Source organism: Ranitomeya variabilis, chromosome 4 (genome assembly GCF_051348905.1).
Source record: "Ranitomeya variabilis isolate aRanVar5 chromosome 4, aRanVar5.hap1, whole genome shotgun sequence".
NCBI lineage: Eukaryota > Metazoa > Chordata > Amphibia > Anura > Dendrobatidae > Ranitomeya > Ranitomeya variabilis.
The window spans coordinates 57,086,916-57,105,624 of NC_135235.1; the positions used below are offsets into that span (position 1 = coordinate 57,086,916).

General features: G+C 41.6%; 1 protein-coding gene across 7 annotated transcripts in view; it reads left to right on the top strand.

Moving 5' to 3' along the window:
* The window catches only part of BLNK (B cell linker), a 244,067-nt gene that overhangs the window by 168,945 nt on the left and 56,413 nt on the right, over positions 1-18,709 (top strand). For all 7 annotated transcript variants that reach the window (XM_077258545.1, XM_077258546.1, XM_077258548.1 and 4 more), the window contains one exon: positions 17,400-17,465. In XM_077258545.1, coding sequence (XP_077114660.1) covers positions 17,400-17,465 — 66 coding nt within the window. The remainder of the gene's footprint in view (positions 1-17,399; positions 17,466-18,709) is intronic.

Consider the following 18,709-nt stretch of genomic DNA (forward strand, 5'->3'; position numbering starts at 1 on the left):
CTCCGTAGAAAGTAATAATGCTCTCTGTGTACCTCTTTGACAGTCACAATAACCAGAGTGCCCCATAACAATAAGTGCCCACTTAACATTTAATAATGTTCTGAGGCTTGCCTCTACACTTTATAATGCCCCCACACAGTATACTGACCCCTTAGTAGCCCCAAAACTATTCCCAGTGTAGTCCCACACTGTATGATGCCCTCCTAAATAGCCTTCATGTAGTGTAATGCAAGCCATGGTCCTCCATATAGTATACTGTACTCCTCATAGGTCTCTATATAGTATAACCCCCAAAGGCCTCCATATAGTATACTGTACTCTTTATAGTCCTCCATATAGTTTAATGCACTCACCTCTCCTCCTTGTTCCTCCGCTGATCTGAGCACCTGCTCATCTCAGCACAGTCGGCATCCGCTGTCAGTGTTTGCATCATTGACGTCAGACGTAGAGATGGAATGATGGGAGAGGGAGCGTGTCTCATCATTGCTTTCAATGAACTTGCGATGATGGGTGGGGGGCCCTTTGCTGGCACTGCCCCCCCCCTCTTTCTCAAGGGCCCCATATTGGCTGGGTGGCAGTGCAGGAAGATTGAGTCTCCCTAGTCTGTCGCAGAGTGTAACTGTATGGGTGCAATACGCATGCCGATACAGTTACAGTAGCGTAGCTTTGGTTTGTAGCTATGCTACTGCACAGATCTATGGTGTTATACCCCATTGTTTATATCCAGCTGCTGCCTGAGCAGATTTCAGCTGCTGGGTGGTGGTTGTGAGTGACGACCACCAACAGTGTCTTATTGATAACTTAAACTGTGGAAAGATCATCTAAGGCTTCTTTCACACTTCCGTCGTTCGGGGTGCGTCATGATGCAGTGAAGCCACGTATCGACGTATGTTGTGAAAATTGTGTAAAACGTGTGCAACACATCCACTGTTATGACGGATGTGTCGAAGGAGTTCCTGCCTGCATTTTCAGGTATAAAAAAAATCCTTCTGGGCATGCTCAGAATGAAAAAACAGGATATGTCACTGGCTTCCTGTGTTTGACAGTCAGCAACGGATCCTGTGTCCATAGGCTTCCATTATAGCCAACGACGGTGTTGTGAATTGTATTTCTTGGCTCCCTCTTGTGATCACTAGCGGTATGACTCTTGGATTGCCTTTCTCCAGGTTTGTACCCACCTGGGTCGTTTGGCCTTGGGTGTTCCTATTTAGACTTCCTGGAAACTCAGTCTAGTGCCTGGAATCGATGTAATCAGTCTATGTCTTTGGCTCCTGTCTCCTGCTTTTTGCAAGATAAGCTAAGTCCTGCTTCCTTATTTTTGTTTATCCGCATTACTGCTATTTTGTTCCAGCTTGTTACAATGTGATTCCTGATTTTTGCTGGAAGCTCTAGGGGGCTGATATTCTCCCCCCACACCGTTAGTCGGTGCGGGGGTTCTTGGATATTCAGCGTGGATATTTTGGTAGGGTTTTTGCTGACCGCATAAGTCCTCTTTCTATTTTCTGCTATTAATTAGTGGGCCTCACTTTGCTAAATCTAGTTCATACTTACGTTTGTCTTTTCTTCTTACCTCACCGTTACTATTTGTTGGGGGCTTGTATCATACCTTTGGGGTCCCTTCTCTAGAGGCAAGTGAGGTCTTATTTTCTCTGAAAGGGTTATTTAGTTCTCCGGCTGGTGCGAGACGTCTAGAATCAACGTAGGTACGTTCCCCGGCTACTGTTAGTTGTTGTGTTAGGATCAGATATTCGGTCAGCCTAGTTACCACCTCCCTATGAGCTAGATTTTGTGTTTGCGGACTTAGCTGGAACTTCTGAGATCCTCTACCACTAGGATCACAACAGTATTCCAGGCCATTAATGCATTGCTGAAGCGGGATTAAAAGAAAAGAAGTTCTGAGTTTTTTTTTTTGTTTTTTTTTTCTTCTTCCCCTTTTTCTCTGAGTGGCTTGAAGCTCTGCTGCAGACATGAATGTTCAGACTCTGATTACTAGTGTGGATCAGCTTGCTGCACGAGTGCAGGGCATTCAGGATTTTGTTACTAGTAGTCCTATGTCAGAGCCTAAGATACCTATTCCTGAGCTTTTCTCTGATGATCGATTTAAATTTAGGAATTTTAGGAATAATTGTAAATTGTTTCTATCTTTGAGACCGCGTTCGTCTGGAGACTCAGCTCAGCAAGTTAAAATTGTTATCTCTTTCTTGCGTGGCGACCCTCAGGATTGGGCTTTTGCATTGGCGCCAGGAGATCCGGCATTGGCAAATATTGATGCGTTTTTTCTGGCGCTCGGATTACTTTATGAGGAGCCCAATCTTGAAATTCAGGCAGAAAAAGCGTTGCTGGCTATCTCTCAGGGCCAGGATGAGGCTGAAGTGTATTGCCAAAAATTTCAGAAATGGTCCGTGCTCACTCAATGGAATGAGTGTGCTCTGGCCGCAAATTTCAGAAATGGCCTTTCTGAAGCCATTAAGAATGTGATGGTGGGTTTTACCATTCCTACAAGTCTGAGTGATTCTATGGCTCTGGCCATTCAGATAGATCGGCGTTTGCGGGAGCGCAAATCTGCTAATCCTCTGGCAGTGCTGTCTGAACAGACACCTGACTCAATGTTATGTGATAGAATTCAGACTAGAGCTGAACGACGAAATCATAGACGTCAGAATGGGTTATGTTTTTACTGTGGTGATTCTACACATGTTATCTCAGCATGCTCTAAGCGCCTAACAAAGATGATTAGTCCTGTCACCATTGGTAATTTGAATCCTAAGTTTATTTTGTCTGTTACTCTAATTTGCTCATTGTCTTCCTACCCTGCTATGGCACTTGTGGATTCAGGTGCTGCCCTGAGTCTTATGGACTTGTCGTTTGCCAAGCGCTGTGGTTTTGTCCTGGAGCCTTTAAAAAATTCCATTCCTCTTAGAGGAATTGATGCTACGCCATTGGCGGAGAATAAGCCGCAGTATTGGACACAAGTGACCATGTGCATGACTCCTGAACATCGGGAGGTGATTCGTTTTCTTGTTCTGCATAAAATGCATGATTTGGTCGTTTTAGGTCTGCCATGGTTACAGACCCATAATCCAGTCTTGGATTGGAAGGCAATGTCTGTGTCAAGTTGGGGTTGTCAGGGAATTAATTGCGATTCCCCGTCGGTGTCTATTGCTTCTTCTACTCCTTCTGAAGTTCCGGAGTATTTGCTGGACTATCAGGATGTATTTAGTGAGTCCAGGTCCAGTGCCCTTCCTCCTCATAGGGACTGTGACTGCGCTATAGATTTGATTCCTGGTAGTAAATTTCCTAAGGGACGTTTATTTAATCTATCTGTACCTGAACATGCTGCAATGCGTTCTTATATAAAGGAGTCTTTAGAGAAGGGACATATTCGTCCATCCTCTTCCCCTCTTGGTGCGGGATTCTTTTTTGTAGCCAAAAAAGACGGGTCTTTGAGACCTTGTATAGACTATCGGCTTCTGAATAAAATCACTTTCAAATTTCAGTATCCTTTGCCACTGTTGTCGGACTTGTTTGCTCGGATTAAGGGTGCCAAGTGGTTCACCAAGATAGATCTTCGTGGTGCGTACAACCTTGTGCGCATTAAGCAGGGAGATGAGTGGAAAACTGCGTTCAATACGCCCGAAGGTCATTTTGAGTACTTGGTGATGCCTTTTGGGCTCTCTAATGCTCCTTCAGTGTTTCAGTCTTTTATGCATGACATCTTCCGGAAGTATCTAGATAAATTTATGATTGTTTATCTGGATGATATTCTGTTTTTTTCTGATGATTGGGATTCTCATGTAAAGCAAGTCAGGATGGTGTTTCAGGTTTTGCGTGATAATGCTTTGTTTGTGAAGGGCTCAAAGTGTCTCTTTGGAGTGCAGAAGGTTTCCTTTCTGGGTTTCATTTTCTCCCCTTCTACAGTGGAGATGGACCCAGTCAAGGTCCGAGCTATTCATGATTGGACCCAACCCACGTCCGTTAAGAGTCTTCAGAAGTTCTTGGGTTTTGCTAATTTCTACCGTCGTTTTATTGCTAATTTCTCTAGCGTTGTTAAACCTTTGACGGATATGACCAAGAAAGGTTCTGATGTGGCTAATTGGGCTCCGGCAGCCGTGGAGGCTTTCCGGGAGCTGAAGCGCCGGTTTACTTCGGCGCCTGTTTTGTGCCAGCCTGATGTTTCTCTTCCCTTTCAGGTTGAAGTGGACGCTTCTGAGATCGGTGCAGGGGCTGTTTTGTCGCAGAAAGGCTCTGGTTGTTCTGTGATGAGACCTTGTGCTTTTTTTTTCTAGGAAATTTTCGCCTGCGGAGCGGAACTATGATGTGGGTAATCGGGAGTTGTTGGCAATGAAGTGGCATTTGAGGAGTGGCGTCATTGGCTCGAGGGAGCTAAGCATCGTGTGGTGGTCTTGACTGATCACAAAAATTTGATGTATCTCGAGTCTGCTAAGCGCCTGAATCCTAGACAGGCTCGTTGGTCGTTGTTTTTCTCCCGTTTTGACTTTGTGGTCTCATACCTGCCTGGTTCGAAGAATGTGAAGGCGGATGCTCTTTCTAGGAGTTTTGTGCCTGACTCTCCGGGAGTCTCAGAGCCAGCTGGTATTCTTAAAGAGGGAGTAATTTTATCGGCCATTTCTCCTGATTTGCGACGTGTGTTGCAGAGATTTCAGGCTGGTAGACCTGACTCTTGCCCACCTGATAGACTGTTTGTTCCTGATAAATGGACCAGCAGAGCTATCTCTGAGGTTCATTCCTCGGTGTTGGCAGGGCATCCTGGGATTTTTGGTACCAGAGATTTGGTAGCTAGGTCCTTTTGGTGGCCTTCCTTGTCGCGGGATGTGCGTTCTTTTGTGCAGTCCTGTGGGATTTGTGCTCAGGCTAAGCCTTGCTGTTCTCGTGCCAGCGGGTTGCTTTTGCCCTTGCCAGTCCCGAAGAGGCCCTGGACACACATTTCCATGGATTTCATTTCAGATCTTCCGGTGTCTCAAGGTATGTCTGTCATCTGGGTGGTGTGTGATCGCTTTTCCAAGATGGTCCATTTGGTGCCCTTGCCTAAGTTGCCTTCCTCTTCCGATCTGGTTCCTTTGTTCTTTCAGAATGTGGTTCGTTTGCATGGCATTCCTGAGAATATCGTGTCTGACAGAGGATCCCAGTTTGTGTCCAGGTTCTGGCGATCTTTTTGTGCTAAGATGGGCATTGATTTGTCGTTCTCATCTGCCTTTCATCCTCAGACTAATGGCCAAACAGAGCGAACTAATCAGACGCTGGAGGCTTATTTGAGATGTTTTGTTTCTGCGGATCAGGATGATTGGGTTACCTTCTTGCCATTGGCTGAGTTTGCCCTCAATAATCGGGCTAGTTCCGCTACTTTGGTTTCGCCATTTTTCTGCAACTCTGGTTTTCATCCTCGTTTTTCCTCGGGTCATGTTGAATCTTCTGACTGTCCTGGGGTGGATTCCGTGGTGGATAGATTGCAGCGGATTTGGAGTCATGTGGTGGACAACTTGAAATTGTCACAGGAGAAGGCTCAGCGTTTTGCCAACCGCCGCGGTGTGGGTCCCCGACTTCGTGTTGGGGATTTGGTTTGGTTGTCTTCTCGGTATGTCCCTCTTAAGGTTTCCTCTCCTAAGTTTAAGCCTCGCTTTATTGGTCCTTATAAAATTTTGGAAATCCTTAATCCGGTTTCTTTTCGTTTGGATCTTCCGGTGTCGTTTGCCATTCACAATGTGTTCCATAGGTCTTTGTTGCGGCGGTACGTTGTGCCTGTGGTTCCTGCTGTTGACCCTCCTGCTCCGGTCTTGGTTGAGGGCGAGTTGGAGTACGTGGTGGAGAAGATCTTGGAGATCTTGGAGATCTTGGATCTAGAGATCTTGGATCTCTAGACGGAGGCTTCAGTATCTGGTCAAATGGAAGGGCTATGGTCAGGAGGATAATTCCTGGGTGGTCGCCTCTGATGTTCATGCGGCCGATTTGGTTCGTGCTTTTCACGCGGCTCATCCTGATCGCCCTGGTGGTCGTGGTGAGGGTTCGGTGACCCCTCCTTAAAGGGGGGGTACTGTTGTGAATTGTATTTCTTGGCTCCCTCTTGTGATCACTAGCGGTATGACTCTTGGATTGCCTTTCTCCAGGTTTGTACCCACCTGGGTCGTTTGGCCTTGGGTGTTCCTATTTAGACTTCCTGGAAACTCAGTCTAGTGCCTGGAATCGATGTAATCAGTCTATGTCTTTGGCTCCTGTCTCCTGGTCTCCTGCTTTTTGCAAGATAAGCTAAGTCCTGCTTCCTTATTTTTGTTTATCCGCATTACTGCTATTTTGTTCCAGCTTGTTACAAGGTGATTCCTGATTTTTGCTGGAAGCTCTAGGGGGTTGATATTCTCCCCCCACACCGTTAGTCGGTGCGGGGGTTCTTGGATATTCAGCGTGGATATTTTGGTAGGGTTTTTGCTGACCGCATAAGTCCTCTTTCTATTTTCTGCTATTAATTAGTGGGCCTCACTTTGCTAAATCTAGTTCATACTTACGTTTGTCTTTTCTTCTTACCTCACCGTTATTATTTGTTGGGGGCTTGTATCATACCTTTGGGGTCCCTTCTCTAGAGGCAAGTGAGGTCTTATTTTCTCTGAAAGGGTTATTTAGTTCTCCGGCTGGTGCGAGACGTCTAGAATCAACGTAGGTACGTTCCCCGGCTACTGTTAGTTGTTGTGTTAGGATCAGATATTCGGTCAGCCTAGTTACCACCTCCCTATGAGCTAGATTTTGTGTTTGCGGACTTAGCTGGAACTTCTGAGATCCTCTACCACTAGGATCACAACAGACGGACAGCGTAGGACCCGTCGCTGAGCGATTTTCCGACGTGCAGAAAAAACATTTTCTCCGCACGACGGACCACTATTTTCCAACGGACCCAGTCCACGACGGATGAAACGGATGGCCATCCTTCACAGTCAGTCGCTAATACAAGTCTATGGGAAAAAACAGGATCCTGCAGGAAAATTTGCAGGATCCTGTTTTTTCAAAAATCAACGGATTTCGACGGGAGGAAAAAGATGAAGGTGTGAAAGAGGCCGAACTCGGTTGAGGATTGCAATGCTCAGACCTGGCATATTCTCTCCTGACCTGAGCGTGAACGATGCATAGAAATGCATGCTCTCACGCTCAAATCAGGAGAGTGGAGAGCCAATCTGAGCACTGCGCTGTGATTCTGGTCCCAGTTATACGGCCGTCTGACTCTTCCCTATGGACAGGTCCTCAATAGTTTTGTCCTGGAAAGGCAATTTAACCTTAGCCTTAACTTTGAGCCAAATCAATATGTGCTCATCACTTGAAACTCTTATTTAGGCTGGATTCACCTGAGTGTCGAAAACATCAGTCCCGTTCTCATTCAGAAGTATGGTATGAGTGAAATCCGTATGGTATTCCGTGTCTATTGCGTCTTCATGCAAGAATAAAATAATATTCTACCATGCGATCTGTGTGGCATCCGTATGCCTTGCGATTATGAACATGCATTTTCAATCAAATGCACTATTAGAGCCTGATTGGTTTGAAACCTACAAAAAGCCACTTTCCTAGGCCTCACATTAGGAGCAGGTCCATAATTTGGGTAGGATATCCACTACACTATTTTCAGGATTTTTGGTTTCCTTCACACTGTCTGTTATGATGTCTTGCCATTTGACACCGAACACAACTGAATGTGTTCTATCACACTGGGTGCTGTCCCGACAGTTTGGGGAACGGTACCCATTAATAGTGGATCCAAGGAGGTAGCGCAGAATGTGGTTTCATTCATTAATCTCACAACAAACCACAAGAGGCCACTTCCAGTGCCTGTATGTTGAGCTACACCGACATCCAAACATATTCTTTGCATATTGTCTCATGACCATCCCCACATTTGACCATCTGTTGGAGATGTTTTACTGAAGAACTTCTTCTCACCCTGAGCTATATATGCATGTTTTCCTACCTCTGTATCCTCGTTGTGTATTGTTTTTGGTAGTCTTTATTTGACAATATGTCTATCTCTGCTTTGTTCTCAATACCATGCTGCTTATTCATTGTTTTATTGTGCTGTTTGCAAACCATCATTGGAGGCATGCTTTTGGGCCTACATCATGAAACAATGTGGTATCTGTGTTTGCGCAAGACAAATTCCTAAAGGTTACCAAACGCTACAACACACAACCAAATAATTTTTAACCAATTCCCATTTGAAAACATTACCCGTATTCCTGATGTCACTGTTGCATGAAGAACCTTGCTTTTTTTGTGACAGAATGTGCAATGGAGTTTTTGATGCTTTTTTAAATAGTTAAAAAAATTAAAAATGTACTTATCTCTATTGTTTTTGTTGCTCCTCTATAGCACGGGTGGGAATTTTTTTCTTTTCTTCCAAGGGCTATTTACATATTTATACCATCCTTCAGGGACCGTATAAATAGTGCACTAACAAAGTACATCCTGACGCTGGCACTGGTATCAGGTCGCAATCTTTCATTCCATGAGCCTCAGCTTTCAGTAGTGAACACTGCATGTGTGTACTCACAGCCAAGAAGAAATTAACGGGCCAGCTGCGAGCAAAATATAGCTGCCGACCCATGCACTTTGGTCCCCGGGAATCTGCCCGGTGGTTAGATTAAAGATCATCGAGGGCCGTAAACGGCTCGGGGGGCTTGAGATTCCCCACCCCTGATCTATAGGTTTGTGTCTACAGGACTGTCATATTCTGCTATAAATCTTGAGTTCCTCCTGGGCAAATCCACCATTTTCGGAATTATTAGAAAAACATGTGATGAGATCTAAACCAAACTCCAACCCCCAGAGATGCCAGAGCCCGGGCCTCATGACTGGGAAGAGATTTCACGTGGATTTCATGAAAGATGCCAGTTCTCAAACTGCATAGGGGCATATGGATGGGAAACTCTGGGTCCCAATATTTCAATTGTATTTTGTAGTGCTGTTAGCCTTGGTTAACAGCACACACAATTGTGGATATTGTAGCCTATGGAAGAACTGGAGGCTCCGAAATCTACAATTCTTCCATAATGGGTCTGCGGCTTAAGAACCAGGACTTGGGTGTCTCACCCCCCCCCCCCCTCCCCACCTGTCTCCACACTAGAACCAGCTCTTTATGTCATGGTTGAAGACGAGGCCTTCCAATTAACATGGCAAGTTATGAGGCCCTTTCCACAACGTGGTCTGCACCACCGTCATCATGCTTTTTATTACCGGTTGTCACATCAACGGAGTATGGTCAAATGTGCCTTTGGAATATTGTGTGCTAAATGAAGCATGCTTATGTCAGCCTTCCAATTAAGTGAGCAAAATGTGAACTTGGCAATGAAGGCTTGCATGATTGTCCACAACTATACCAGGATCCACGAGTGTCTGGAGGATGTGTCTCCTGATAACCAGCATGGACCCAATCCTGGACCACTTCCACCTCTTCCAACTACATGGCGGGTGGAGGTTAAGGTAGAGGGAGAAAGGAAGAGGTAGAAGGACCATGTTGCGACAAGAGGTTAGTAGACTGTGGAGGTCCATAGGCTCAACCACTTGTGCCATAATATGTTGGCTTCACTTGGTTGCAGCTGGCTCAAGGGTGTCTGATTTGTCCCACATTGTACTGATGGGTAGCAGTGCTGGGTAGGGACCAGTCGTCATGACTTCGCCCGCTCAGGTGCCCATACTGTGTGGCTTTAGAAAGCTGCTGGGTTTCCATTTTTGGTGGTGGTTGTGCTGGGTATGATGTCGTGGTGGTAAGGCAGGTGCCTGCGGTTCTTTGAGCTCAGCCATATGGAGCAGACTGGCCCTAAACTGCTGCCACCTTTCAAGGTAGTTAAATACCTCATGAGGATTATTTAGGGAGGTGCAGACATCCAACACAATCTGGACCACAGTCCTTGCACACAGCCTGACAGACTGTGGAATAGCCCATAAATACAGTGCCAGGCTACAAGCAAAGGCCTACTCCCCATCATTTTTAACAGTGAGAGACAGATGGTTAAGTACCCCACTATCTACCTTGTGCCTGGTACTGATGGTTGGGAGGTCTCTCCTCCGCCTTGCTCTTCTGGGGATAGGTATAGCTTTCGGAGATGTGTCTATTAGCAATGCTGGACTGCTGCTTCTTCCGGGCTCTATCTACTAATGGGCTGGTTCATCAGCTCTTTCTGCTACTTCTGCTGCTGCTGGTGGTGCATGGTCAACCTCCTTCTCCAAATCCCCAACTGGATCGACCAGATCATTGGATTCCAAGGCTGTCTCCCTCTCTCATAGGTTGGATTCGCTTTTGTAGTAGCAAACAATATTTACTATATGGCATCACTAATTATCATCATTAAAGCAAACAAGACAAGAGTGCAAAAGGTTGGCACTTATGAATGCAGATCCATAACTGGAGCCAGGAAATTAAGTAGCTCCGTATAGATATCTGGCCTTTATTTGGGGTGCTGCTGAGCCACTTCTTGCTCGATGCTGGTGTTCGCATCGGTCCTGATCATGGCAGCTACTCTATCATCTAGTAACATCACTCACTGTAAACATAATGATAAAAGCTGAAGTAAATAGTTTTGATTTAACACCTGTGTTCTTATGAAAGGGTGTCAGTCTTTGTGTCTGAAGTGCGTTTGCACACCATGTGGATGTGGACACATGGGCACATAATGTTTGTTTGAAAGGTTGCTAGCTGACAGACAATTATGTTGTTATATTATGTTAACTTAACTTCAACCAGTTTGTGAGGCCACACAACATGTATATGGGCACATATTAGTGGGTATATTCATCCTCTACTTAAGCTTTGTTAAACTGCTCATGTGCTACTATCAAAACTTGGGAACATCTACCATGTCAACAAGGCATCCTTGCTTGCACGGTCCACATAGCCAGAGTCTCGAATGCCCCATAATTCAGGCCTTTCTTGCACCTGCGCAATGAGCATCTCGACGTTTAGATGTATAGACATGGTCCTGATCTACGTGGAGGTGTGCTTTACTCCTTTTGTTTTATAGGTCCCTAGGACAATCCTATAGTCCAACTTCCTGTTCTTGGCAGATGCAATTCCCTGGCTCTTTTGGAGATTCTGCGTATAAATCGCATGCCATACGATGGTCCATATACTGTCCATATTGATTTGCCCAACATAAGAAATTTATAATATGTTTTCCATTTATATCCTTATATTACATTATATTAATGTTCTACATATTCCTAAAAAATGCAGAGCATTTCTCCCTGAGTAATGTCCACCCCATTACACTAGGTACAGTCTGCCTACCTGTTGGACCTCCACCACTGGTATTACAGCCTGATATGTTATCAGAAAATTGTTCTTTAAAATCAAGTTTTTAATTAAGAAATATCGTTCAAAAATTGTTGCTTCATTTTCCAATTCACTATATTAGTTTTGAAATTTAAATTCTGAAATCTTGCAATTTTCATTTAGCCCACCAAGCCTAATTATGGATTGATGCTTCTTGGGTGTTCACTGCCCAGCAGTCATCTCATTGTCTTCACAGTCACATACAATGGAAGGTAACACCTATATGTATGTAACATAGAATCCAACATGCGTAATAGCTAATGTTCAGGTCTCTCTCCCTCCCTGTATAATGACCTCTGCACAGGTTATAGAGCATGCCTAGAAAACTATCCTTTAGAAGTCAATGAACATATGTTCCTTACTTACTTTGGCTACCCCAAATTCATATACAAGAAAAAAAGTCTACAATCACAAGGGAAAATATTAGAAAAAAAAGAATACATATTCGCATCTGTATTTAATTATTATAAAATAATATAGGTGATTAAATTCTCTTAAACTCTTGCCATAAAATTATGCCTTCCTTAGAAAATCTAGGTCATAATTAAATTTTTACTGTAAGTGTAAGAAGGAAGTAAAATCGTGTTGTATAACTGGTTTGGCCAAGAAACTGTTTAATACATTTCACTGTCAAAAATATTTTTCTTTCCTGAAAAGTCTGCTGCCTGTTGAAACAAATAGTAGCACGTGTCTAACGGTATGTAAGGTATGTTGATACCCATACAATAACAACTATAACTACAGATACATAAACACCGAGAAAACTAGGAATATATTACCCTTACTTACTTTGGAATGATCCAAATTAATGAAAAACCTCTTAAAAGGATTGTATGACTTAGAAAACCAATTTTGAGTAGAGTACCCAACTAACAAAAAGACATTGCCCAACGTGGAGAACACCAATAAGTAAGAAAGGGCAGGGGTTTGTCTGTATGTTTGTTTTTATGGTGAGTGGTGGTTATTACATTTCTTTTTATTTGACTGAATAATGTAAAAAATATCTAAATGTTCCTTTCAAAAGTTATAATACCTATACAATTTCCTAGTATATGTTATATGAAGCCAGTAACCATATGGGCAAATGACCCATAACCTCAGTCCTCTCCAGCACCCGTTAACACTACAGTAGAATGCAGTTATAAAGAAAAAAGAAAGGAAGTTTAACAAAAATATATTTTTCGCTCTCCTCCCACCAATTGCTACAATCCATCAATTATCAAATACAGTTGTGCTGAAAAGCTTACATACCCCGGCAGAATTTTTGCTTTCTTGGCCTTTTTTCAGAGAATATGAATGATAACACCAAAACATTTTCTCCACTCTTGGTCAGTGGTTGGGTGAAGCCAATCATTGTCAAACTACTGTGTTTTCTCTTTTTAAATCATAATAACAACCCAAAACATCCAAATGACCCTGATCATAAGTTCACATACCCTGGTGATTTTGGCCTGATAACATGCACAGACGTTGACACAAATGGCTTTGAATGGCTAATAAAGGTAACACCCTCATCTGTGACCTGTTTGCTTGTAATCAGTGTGTGTGCATAAAAGCTGAGTGAGTTTCTGGGATCCAGAGAGACTCTTGCATCTTTCATCTGGCCACTGACATTTCTGGATTGTGAGTCATGGGGAAAACAAAAGAATTGTCAATGGATCTATAGAAAAAGGTAGTTGATCTGTGTAAAACAGAAAAGGGATACAAAAAGATATCCAAGGAATTGATAATGCCAGTCAGCAGCATTGAAAATGTGATTAACAAATGGAAAATCAGGGGCTCCGTAAAAACAAAACCATGGTCAGGTAGACCAACAAAAATGTGTCCACAACTGCCAGGAAAATTGTTTGGGATGCAAAGAAAAACCCACAAATAACATCAGCTGAAATACAGGACTCTCTGAAAACTAGCGGTTTGGCTGTTCAATGCACAATAAGGAGGCACTTGAAGAAAAATTGGCTGCATGGTTGAGTCTGAAAAAAGGCCAAGAAAGCAAAAATTCTGCCGGGGTATGTAAACTTTGAGCACAACTGTATTTCAGTAGATCTACTTGACATATAGTTCATGATCCCCAAATTCCTTTATATGTTTCTAGTCTGCCTTTATTTAATATATTAATTTCTCAAGCATAGTTTCCAGCGATCTGTCACTTACTGGGCTGCTTGCTGTAGTTTTGATTTAAAAAATCAGTTTTATCAGCAGGAGATTATCACAAGAGAACAAGTAAATATGCAGCCACGTAGTCCTCCATATTCATGAGCTCTGTATAACCTCATCCCCACCACTGATAGGCAGTTTTCTGGTGGACCTGCAGCAGATGAATCAGGGATTTTATCAAAACTGCAGCAAGCAACCCAGTAACTGACACATCACTGGATTCAGGGTCTCTGCCCCAACATTATGTTATTCTCAAAATTAGTATCAAAGACCTGGTGACAGATTCTCTTTTGATTAGATGCCCTCTTACTCTTCCTAGACCCAGATAGTCGACCAGATCATATTTTCCGCAATTTCTGTTAAGAGTATATAAAATAAATATTAAATGATAAAATAATTGTACCACGACAAGCTTATTTTAATTTTCATAACCTGATAATTTGGCACTATTACAAAAGTAAGGCTGGTTTTACAAACCCGAGTTTCACGGTCCGAGTTTGGACTGCGATGTATGGTTTGCTTTTAGGTCTCCTGACTCTACACCAGTGTTTCCCAAACTCCAGTCCTCACAGACCCCAACAGGTCATGTTTTCAGGATTTCCTTAGTATTGCACAGGTGATGGAAGTATCAGGAGTTCTCCCACTTGTGCAGCATCATGGAAATCCTGAAAACATGACCCGTTGGGAGCCGTGAGGACTGGAGTTTGGGAAATACTGCTCTACACCCTCATATATTATCTGTGGCCAATCTGTACATTGTGACCCTTGCTCGAACCAGGCTCTCTCTCTCTCTCTGTGTGTGTGTGTGTGTGTGTGTGTGTGTGTGTGTGTGTATATATATATATATATATATATATATATATATACTGGATAAACAGTTTTCCATGGCTTGCGGAGTTTTTGCAATCTCACAACCTTCTCATGACTTTGTCTATTTGCTCCTGGAATATTTTGAGATAACAGATGAAATACTTCTTGTTGATCAGTGATAAGTAATAGCATTATAGGCTAGATGAAAGCTGTGATGTCTTCTGAAAATATACCGGTGTTATCAAACAAGGCTTCTGCCAAGAGTCATATTACCGCTCTACAGTGATCTTTGTACACCCGTAGCCGGTAAACAAGTACTTAAGGGCATGGTTCATTAGGTCTGTATGTAGTGGCAACAGGCTGCAATATCAATCTATTGTGTCCTCGTGTGTCATCGGTAAACATTGATGGCCATAAATAAACTAATGTAATAAAGAAATTCTTATATCCCCAGATTCCCTTGTTTATAGGATCTCTGCTGGGTGGAAATATAAAAATAAACATATTATTGTGCTCTCCTTTTAGCCTCGGTACCATTTGATGGTTCTTTTGGGTGTTTCTGCCAAGCAGGGTTTCGGACTCTAGGGGCTGCATTCCTCTGTTGGCCGACTTGTGCAAAAGTAATATTTAAGATAAAGAATTTACAAAAAAAAAAAAAAGTCCTCATCTGTGTGTTTTACTCTTTTATCCTTACAAGTGCTTCTTAGGGCCATTTACATGAGCCGATTTCAGGCCAGTTACAAGCGATCACCAAATATTCAAGTTGCTCGGCGCTTGTTTACACAAACGTATTTTTCGATGATCAATGATGGGGACAGAACAAGAGCTAATTGGATCATTCTGTCCCCAAAATACATTACATGTTATCGGCAGCACATTCCCTTCTTTACCCAGGATGTTCCACCCATACCGCCATTTTGGAATCTGTCAATAATTAGGAACGAATATTCCTAAGAACTCTAGTTAGCCAATTATTGCCTCTTCAGTTAAAGAATATATTGATCTTGTACATTTATGGGATATCTATGGGATGTGCCATAAATGTACAATGAGACATGCATCTATGTTTAGAAGAGGGCCCTAATGTGCACCCCCGTTAGTGGAGAGGTGGTTGGAATTCCTATACAAATCAATGATGCACGACGGGGCCCCATTTTTTTTTTTTCGATTAATGCAAATTCAGTTGGTGGCTGAGACCAGAATGTCTCCTCAAACTGCTCCTGACAAACAAACACTTGGTAATGTGTGTCGTGTGTTTTTAGTAGAGATTTTTACTGCATGTTCAAATTTAAATAAAATGAATTATTGCAATAAAACACCAGAAAAATGCTTACAAAAAAACCTGCAATTTTTACATGAATGTTTTGCGGGGGGAAAAAGGTACAAAAAAGTGTTTGAAGGAAATCTTCAGGAAAAAAAAAAAAATATATATATATATATATATATATATATATATATATATATATATATATATATATATATATATATATATATATATATATATATATATATATATATATATATATAATTTTTATTTTATTTTTTTTATTTATTTATTTATTTTAAATAGGAACCTCACTTTTTCATAAATCAACGATACAAGCGATAAAAAAAAAAAAACGCAAAACTTTGTAATATTTTTTTATTAGTGAAAAAAAACCTTTCCCCACTTATCGGCGACTGCTCAGATCCATCTATAGTTCTGTCTTTAGTGAAGGATGACATTTCTCCTTTTGCCTATAGAAATCTATGGAGATGGGAGAGGCTGAAAGGAGACAAAAAAAAACTGCTGAGGCTTCTAGTGCAGAAATAAAAAAATGTTTTAAAAAATGCAGAATACCTGTAATATATTTGCAAAATATTAAGTTCTTTCTCATTTACACACATCCATGACCTCTTACCCTGAATAGTGACCTGAAAGTGCAGTTACCCTTCACGTACATGGGGGGGAAAAAAAGCAAATTATTTATTATGCATTGCTTATATAGCACCATCATATTCCGCAACGCTTTACAGTCATCATCATCACTGTCCCCATTGGGGCTCACCATGTACATTCCCTATCAGTATGTATTTGGAGTGTGGGAGAAAACTGGAGAATCCGGAGGAAACCCACGCAAACACGGAGAGAACATATAAACTCCTGGCAGATGTTGTCCTTGGTGGGATTTGAGCTCAGGACCACAGTGCTGCAAGGCCACCGTGTTAACCACTGAGCCAACGTGTTAACCACCGAGCCATCGTGCTAACCACAGAGCCACCGTGCTGCTTAAAAATAAAACTTAGCTTAAACAGCTAAATGAAAAAGAGGACGGAAGTGAAAAATATATATTTTATGGGACTCTGTAATATCAAATATTAACTCAAATTAAAAAAAAAAAATAAATTAAAACCAGACTTGCCTTTCTATATTTTCCCAGTTTCGGTAGAAGTACTAATATAAAAGTGTCATAATAAACAATAAACCCTCAAAAAATATGAAAAACTTCTTTACATCTAAATGTAAAAATATATTAAAAAACCCCTTTTATATATTATACATTTCAAACCTTTGTGTAGTAAAAAAAGTGGGACTATTCCAGGGGGGCTTCCCTAGTTTTGAAATGGTTACACTGTGTTGGAAGATTTTGTTCAGCTATGCTTTCCAATATAAGGGCATCATGCAAAAAAGTTTTTCTCTGGACATTCGTGGTAGTCATTTCCACTATATAGGAAACAGATCTATCCGTCGATACATTTGACATGTGCATCATGTGATTTTCCAAGTGTGCGCGCTGAGCCTGGTGTGATTTATAGCCGGGTTCCCAGTGCAGGTCGTCTTATTCATGCCTTATATAACGTACGTCTGTCACAATCAACTGACTGACTGGTTTTTCTTTCATTTCCTCTAATTTGTTTCCTGCGTAGCGCCAGATGTTTGAGGAGTCGGCTGCCTTCGCGACAATGTCTATTAGATACAACCTATAAGACCCCGATCTTTGTAAATTTGGTTCTAATGTCGGCGATGAAGCCAAAACTATAATGTAACCATCAAAATGTGTGTGTATCTGTGACAAAAATCTTATTATTTTCACTTTTTCTCTTTTTTTTTTTTTTTTTTTCCTACTCCTAGGCAAGTCCAAAAAATGATCAGTGATATAAAGAAAAATGAACCTCGGCTAATTAACAGATTCAAGAAGTAAGTCGTTCAACAAAATAATTTCCATACCAAAAAATAAAATGTTTAAGTTTTTTTTTGTTTGTTTTCTTTTGTTATATGGACAATAAAAACTAGATCATCTCTACTAATCGGGGATCTCTTGAGATCAGTAAGCAGATGCTCCTCCTGCAGTGGCCTCTACAGGAGTCATGTGGTATTACAAGCTGCCAACTCAAGTGAATACATGGTCCTATTGATTTTTTCAGAGCTTTTTACAGTTGCACTCTACCCAGGCTATTAAAAGGATCCTCGTTCTGGGAACACAATTTATGATATTCATATACAAGAAAAGGACCATATGGACATGTGTTGTGCCAGAAGTGAACTTTAGCGTGGATTCTACATTATACAACCAGCTCACAAGAGTAACTGTTGTGATCAGAGCTACAACAGTTTAACCTCTTACATGCAATGCCAATCACCCCCACAACACAATTGCAGGGTGCTAATGGGTTGTTCCAGAAGCCAAGCGCCTACTGTAGGCCTCCAATGTCTGCCATGTTACTATTCCTTTGAAATCCTGCCTGTGTAATTATACAATACACTGCAATACTGCAGCATAGGAATGTGTTGTATAGGTGATCAAGTGATTGCAAAGTTAAGTCCCCTAGGGGGGACTATTGAATAAAACGTAAAGAAACATTAAAAAAAAATTGTAAAATAACAACAAATGGAAATCTAAAACATAATTAACGTATCTGGTATCAGTTTGTTTAGCCCCTTCATCACCTTATGATTTTACAAATTGCGCTTTCATTTTTTCTCCCCTTCTTCCCATAGCCATAAGTTGTTGTTTTTTGTTTTTTTTCCCGTCAATATAGCCATATAAGGGCTTGTTTTTTTTGCGGCACGAGTTGTACTTTCGAATGATACCATCGATTTTAGAATTTAGCGCACTGGAAAACGGAAATAAAATTACAAATTAGGTGAAATTGCAAAAAAAAAAAGTTAAATTCCACAATTGTTTTTTAGTCTTTTTTATTTAACATGTTCACTAAATGTTAAATCTGACATGCCAATATGATTCTCAGGTTAGTATGAGTACGCTGATACCAAACATGTATAGGTTCTTTTTTTATTTCAGTGGTGGAAAAAAAATTCAGAGTATGTAAGAAAAAATAAAAATGTTCCCATTATCTGAGACCCATAGCGTCTCCATTTTTCGTGATCTGGGAATGGATGAGGGCTTATTTTTTGGGCACCAAGCTGACGTTTTTATTTAT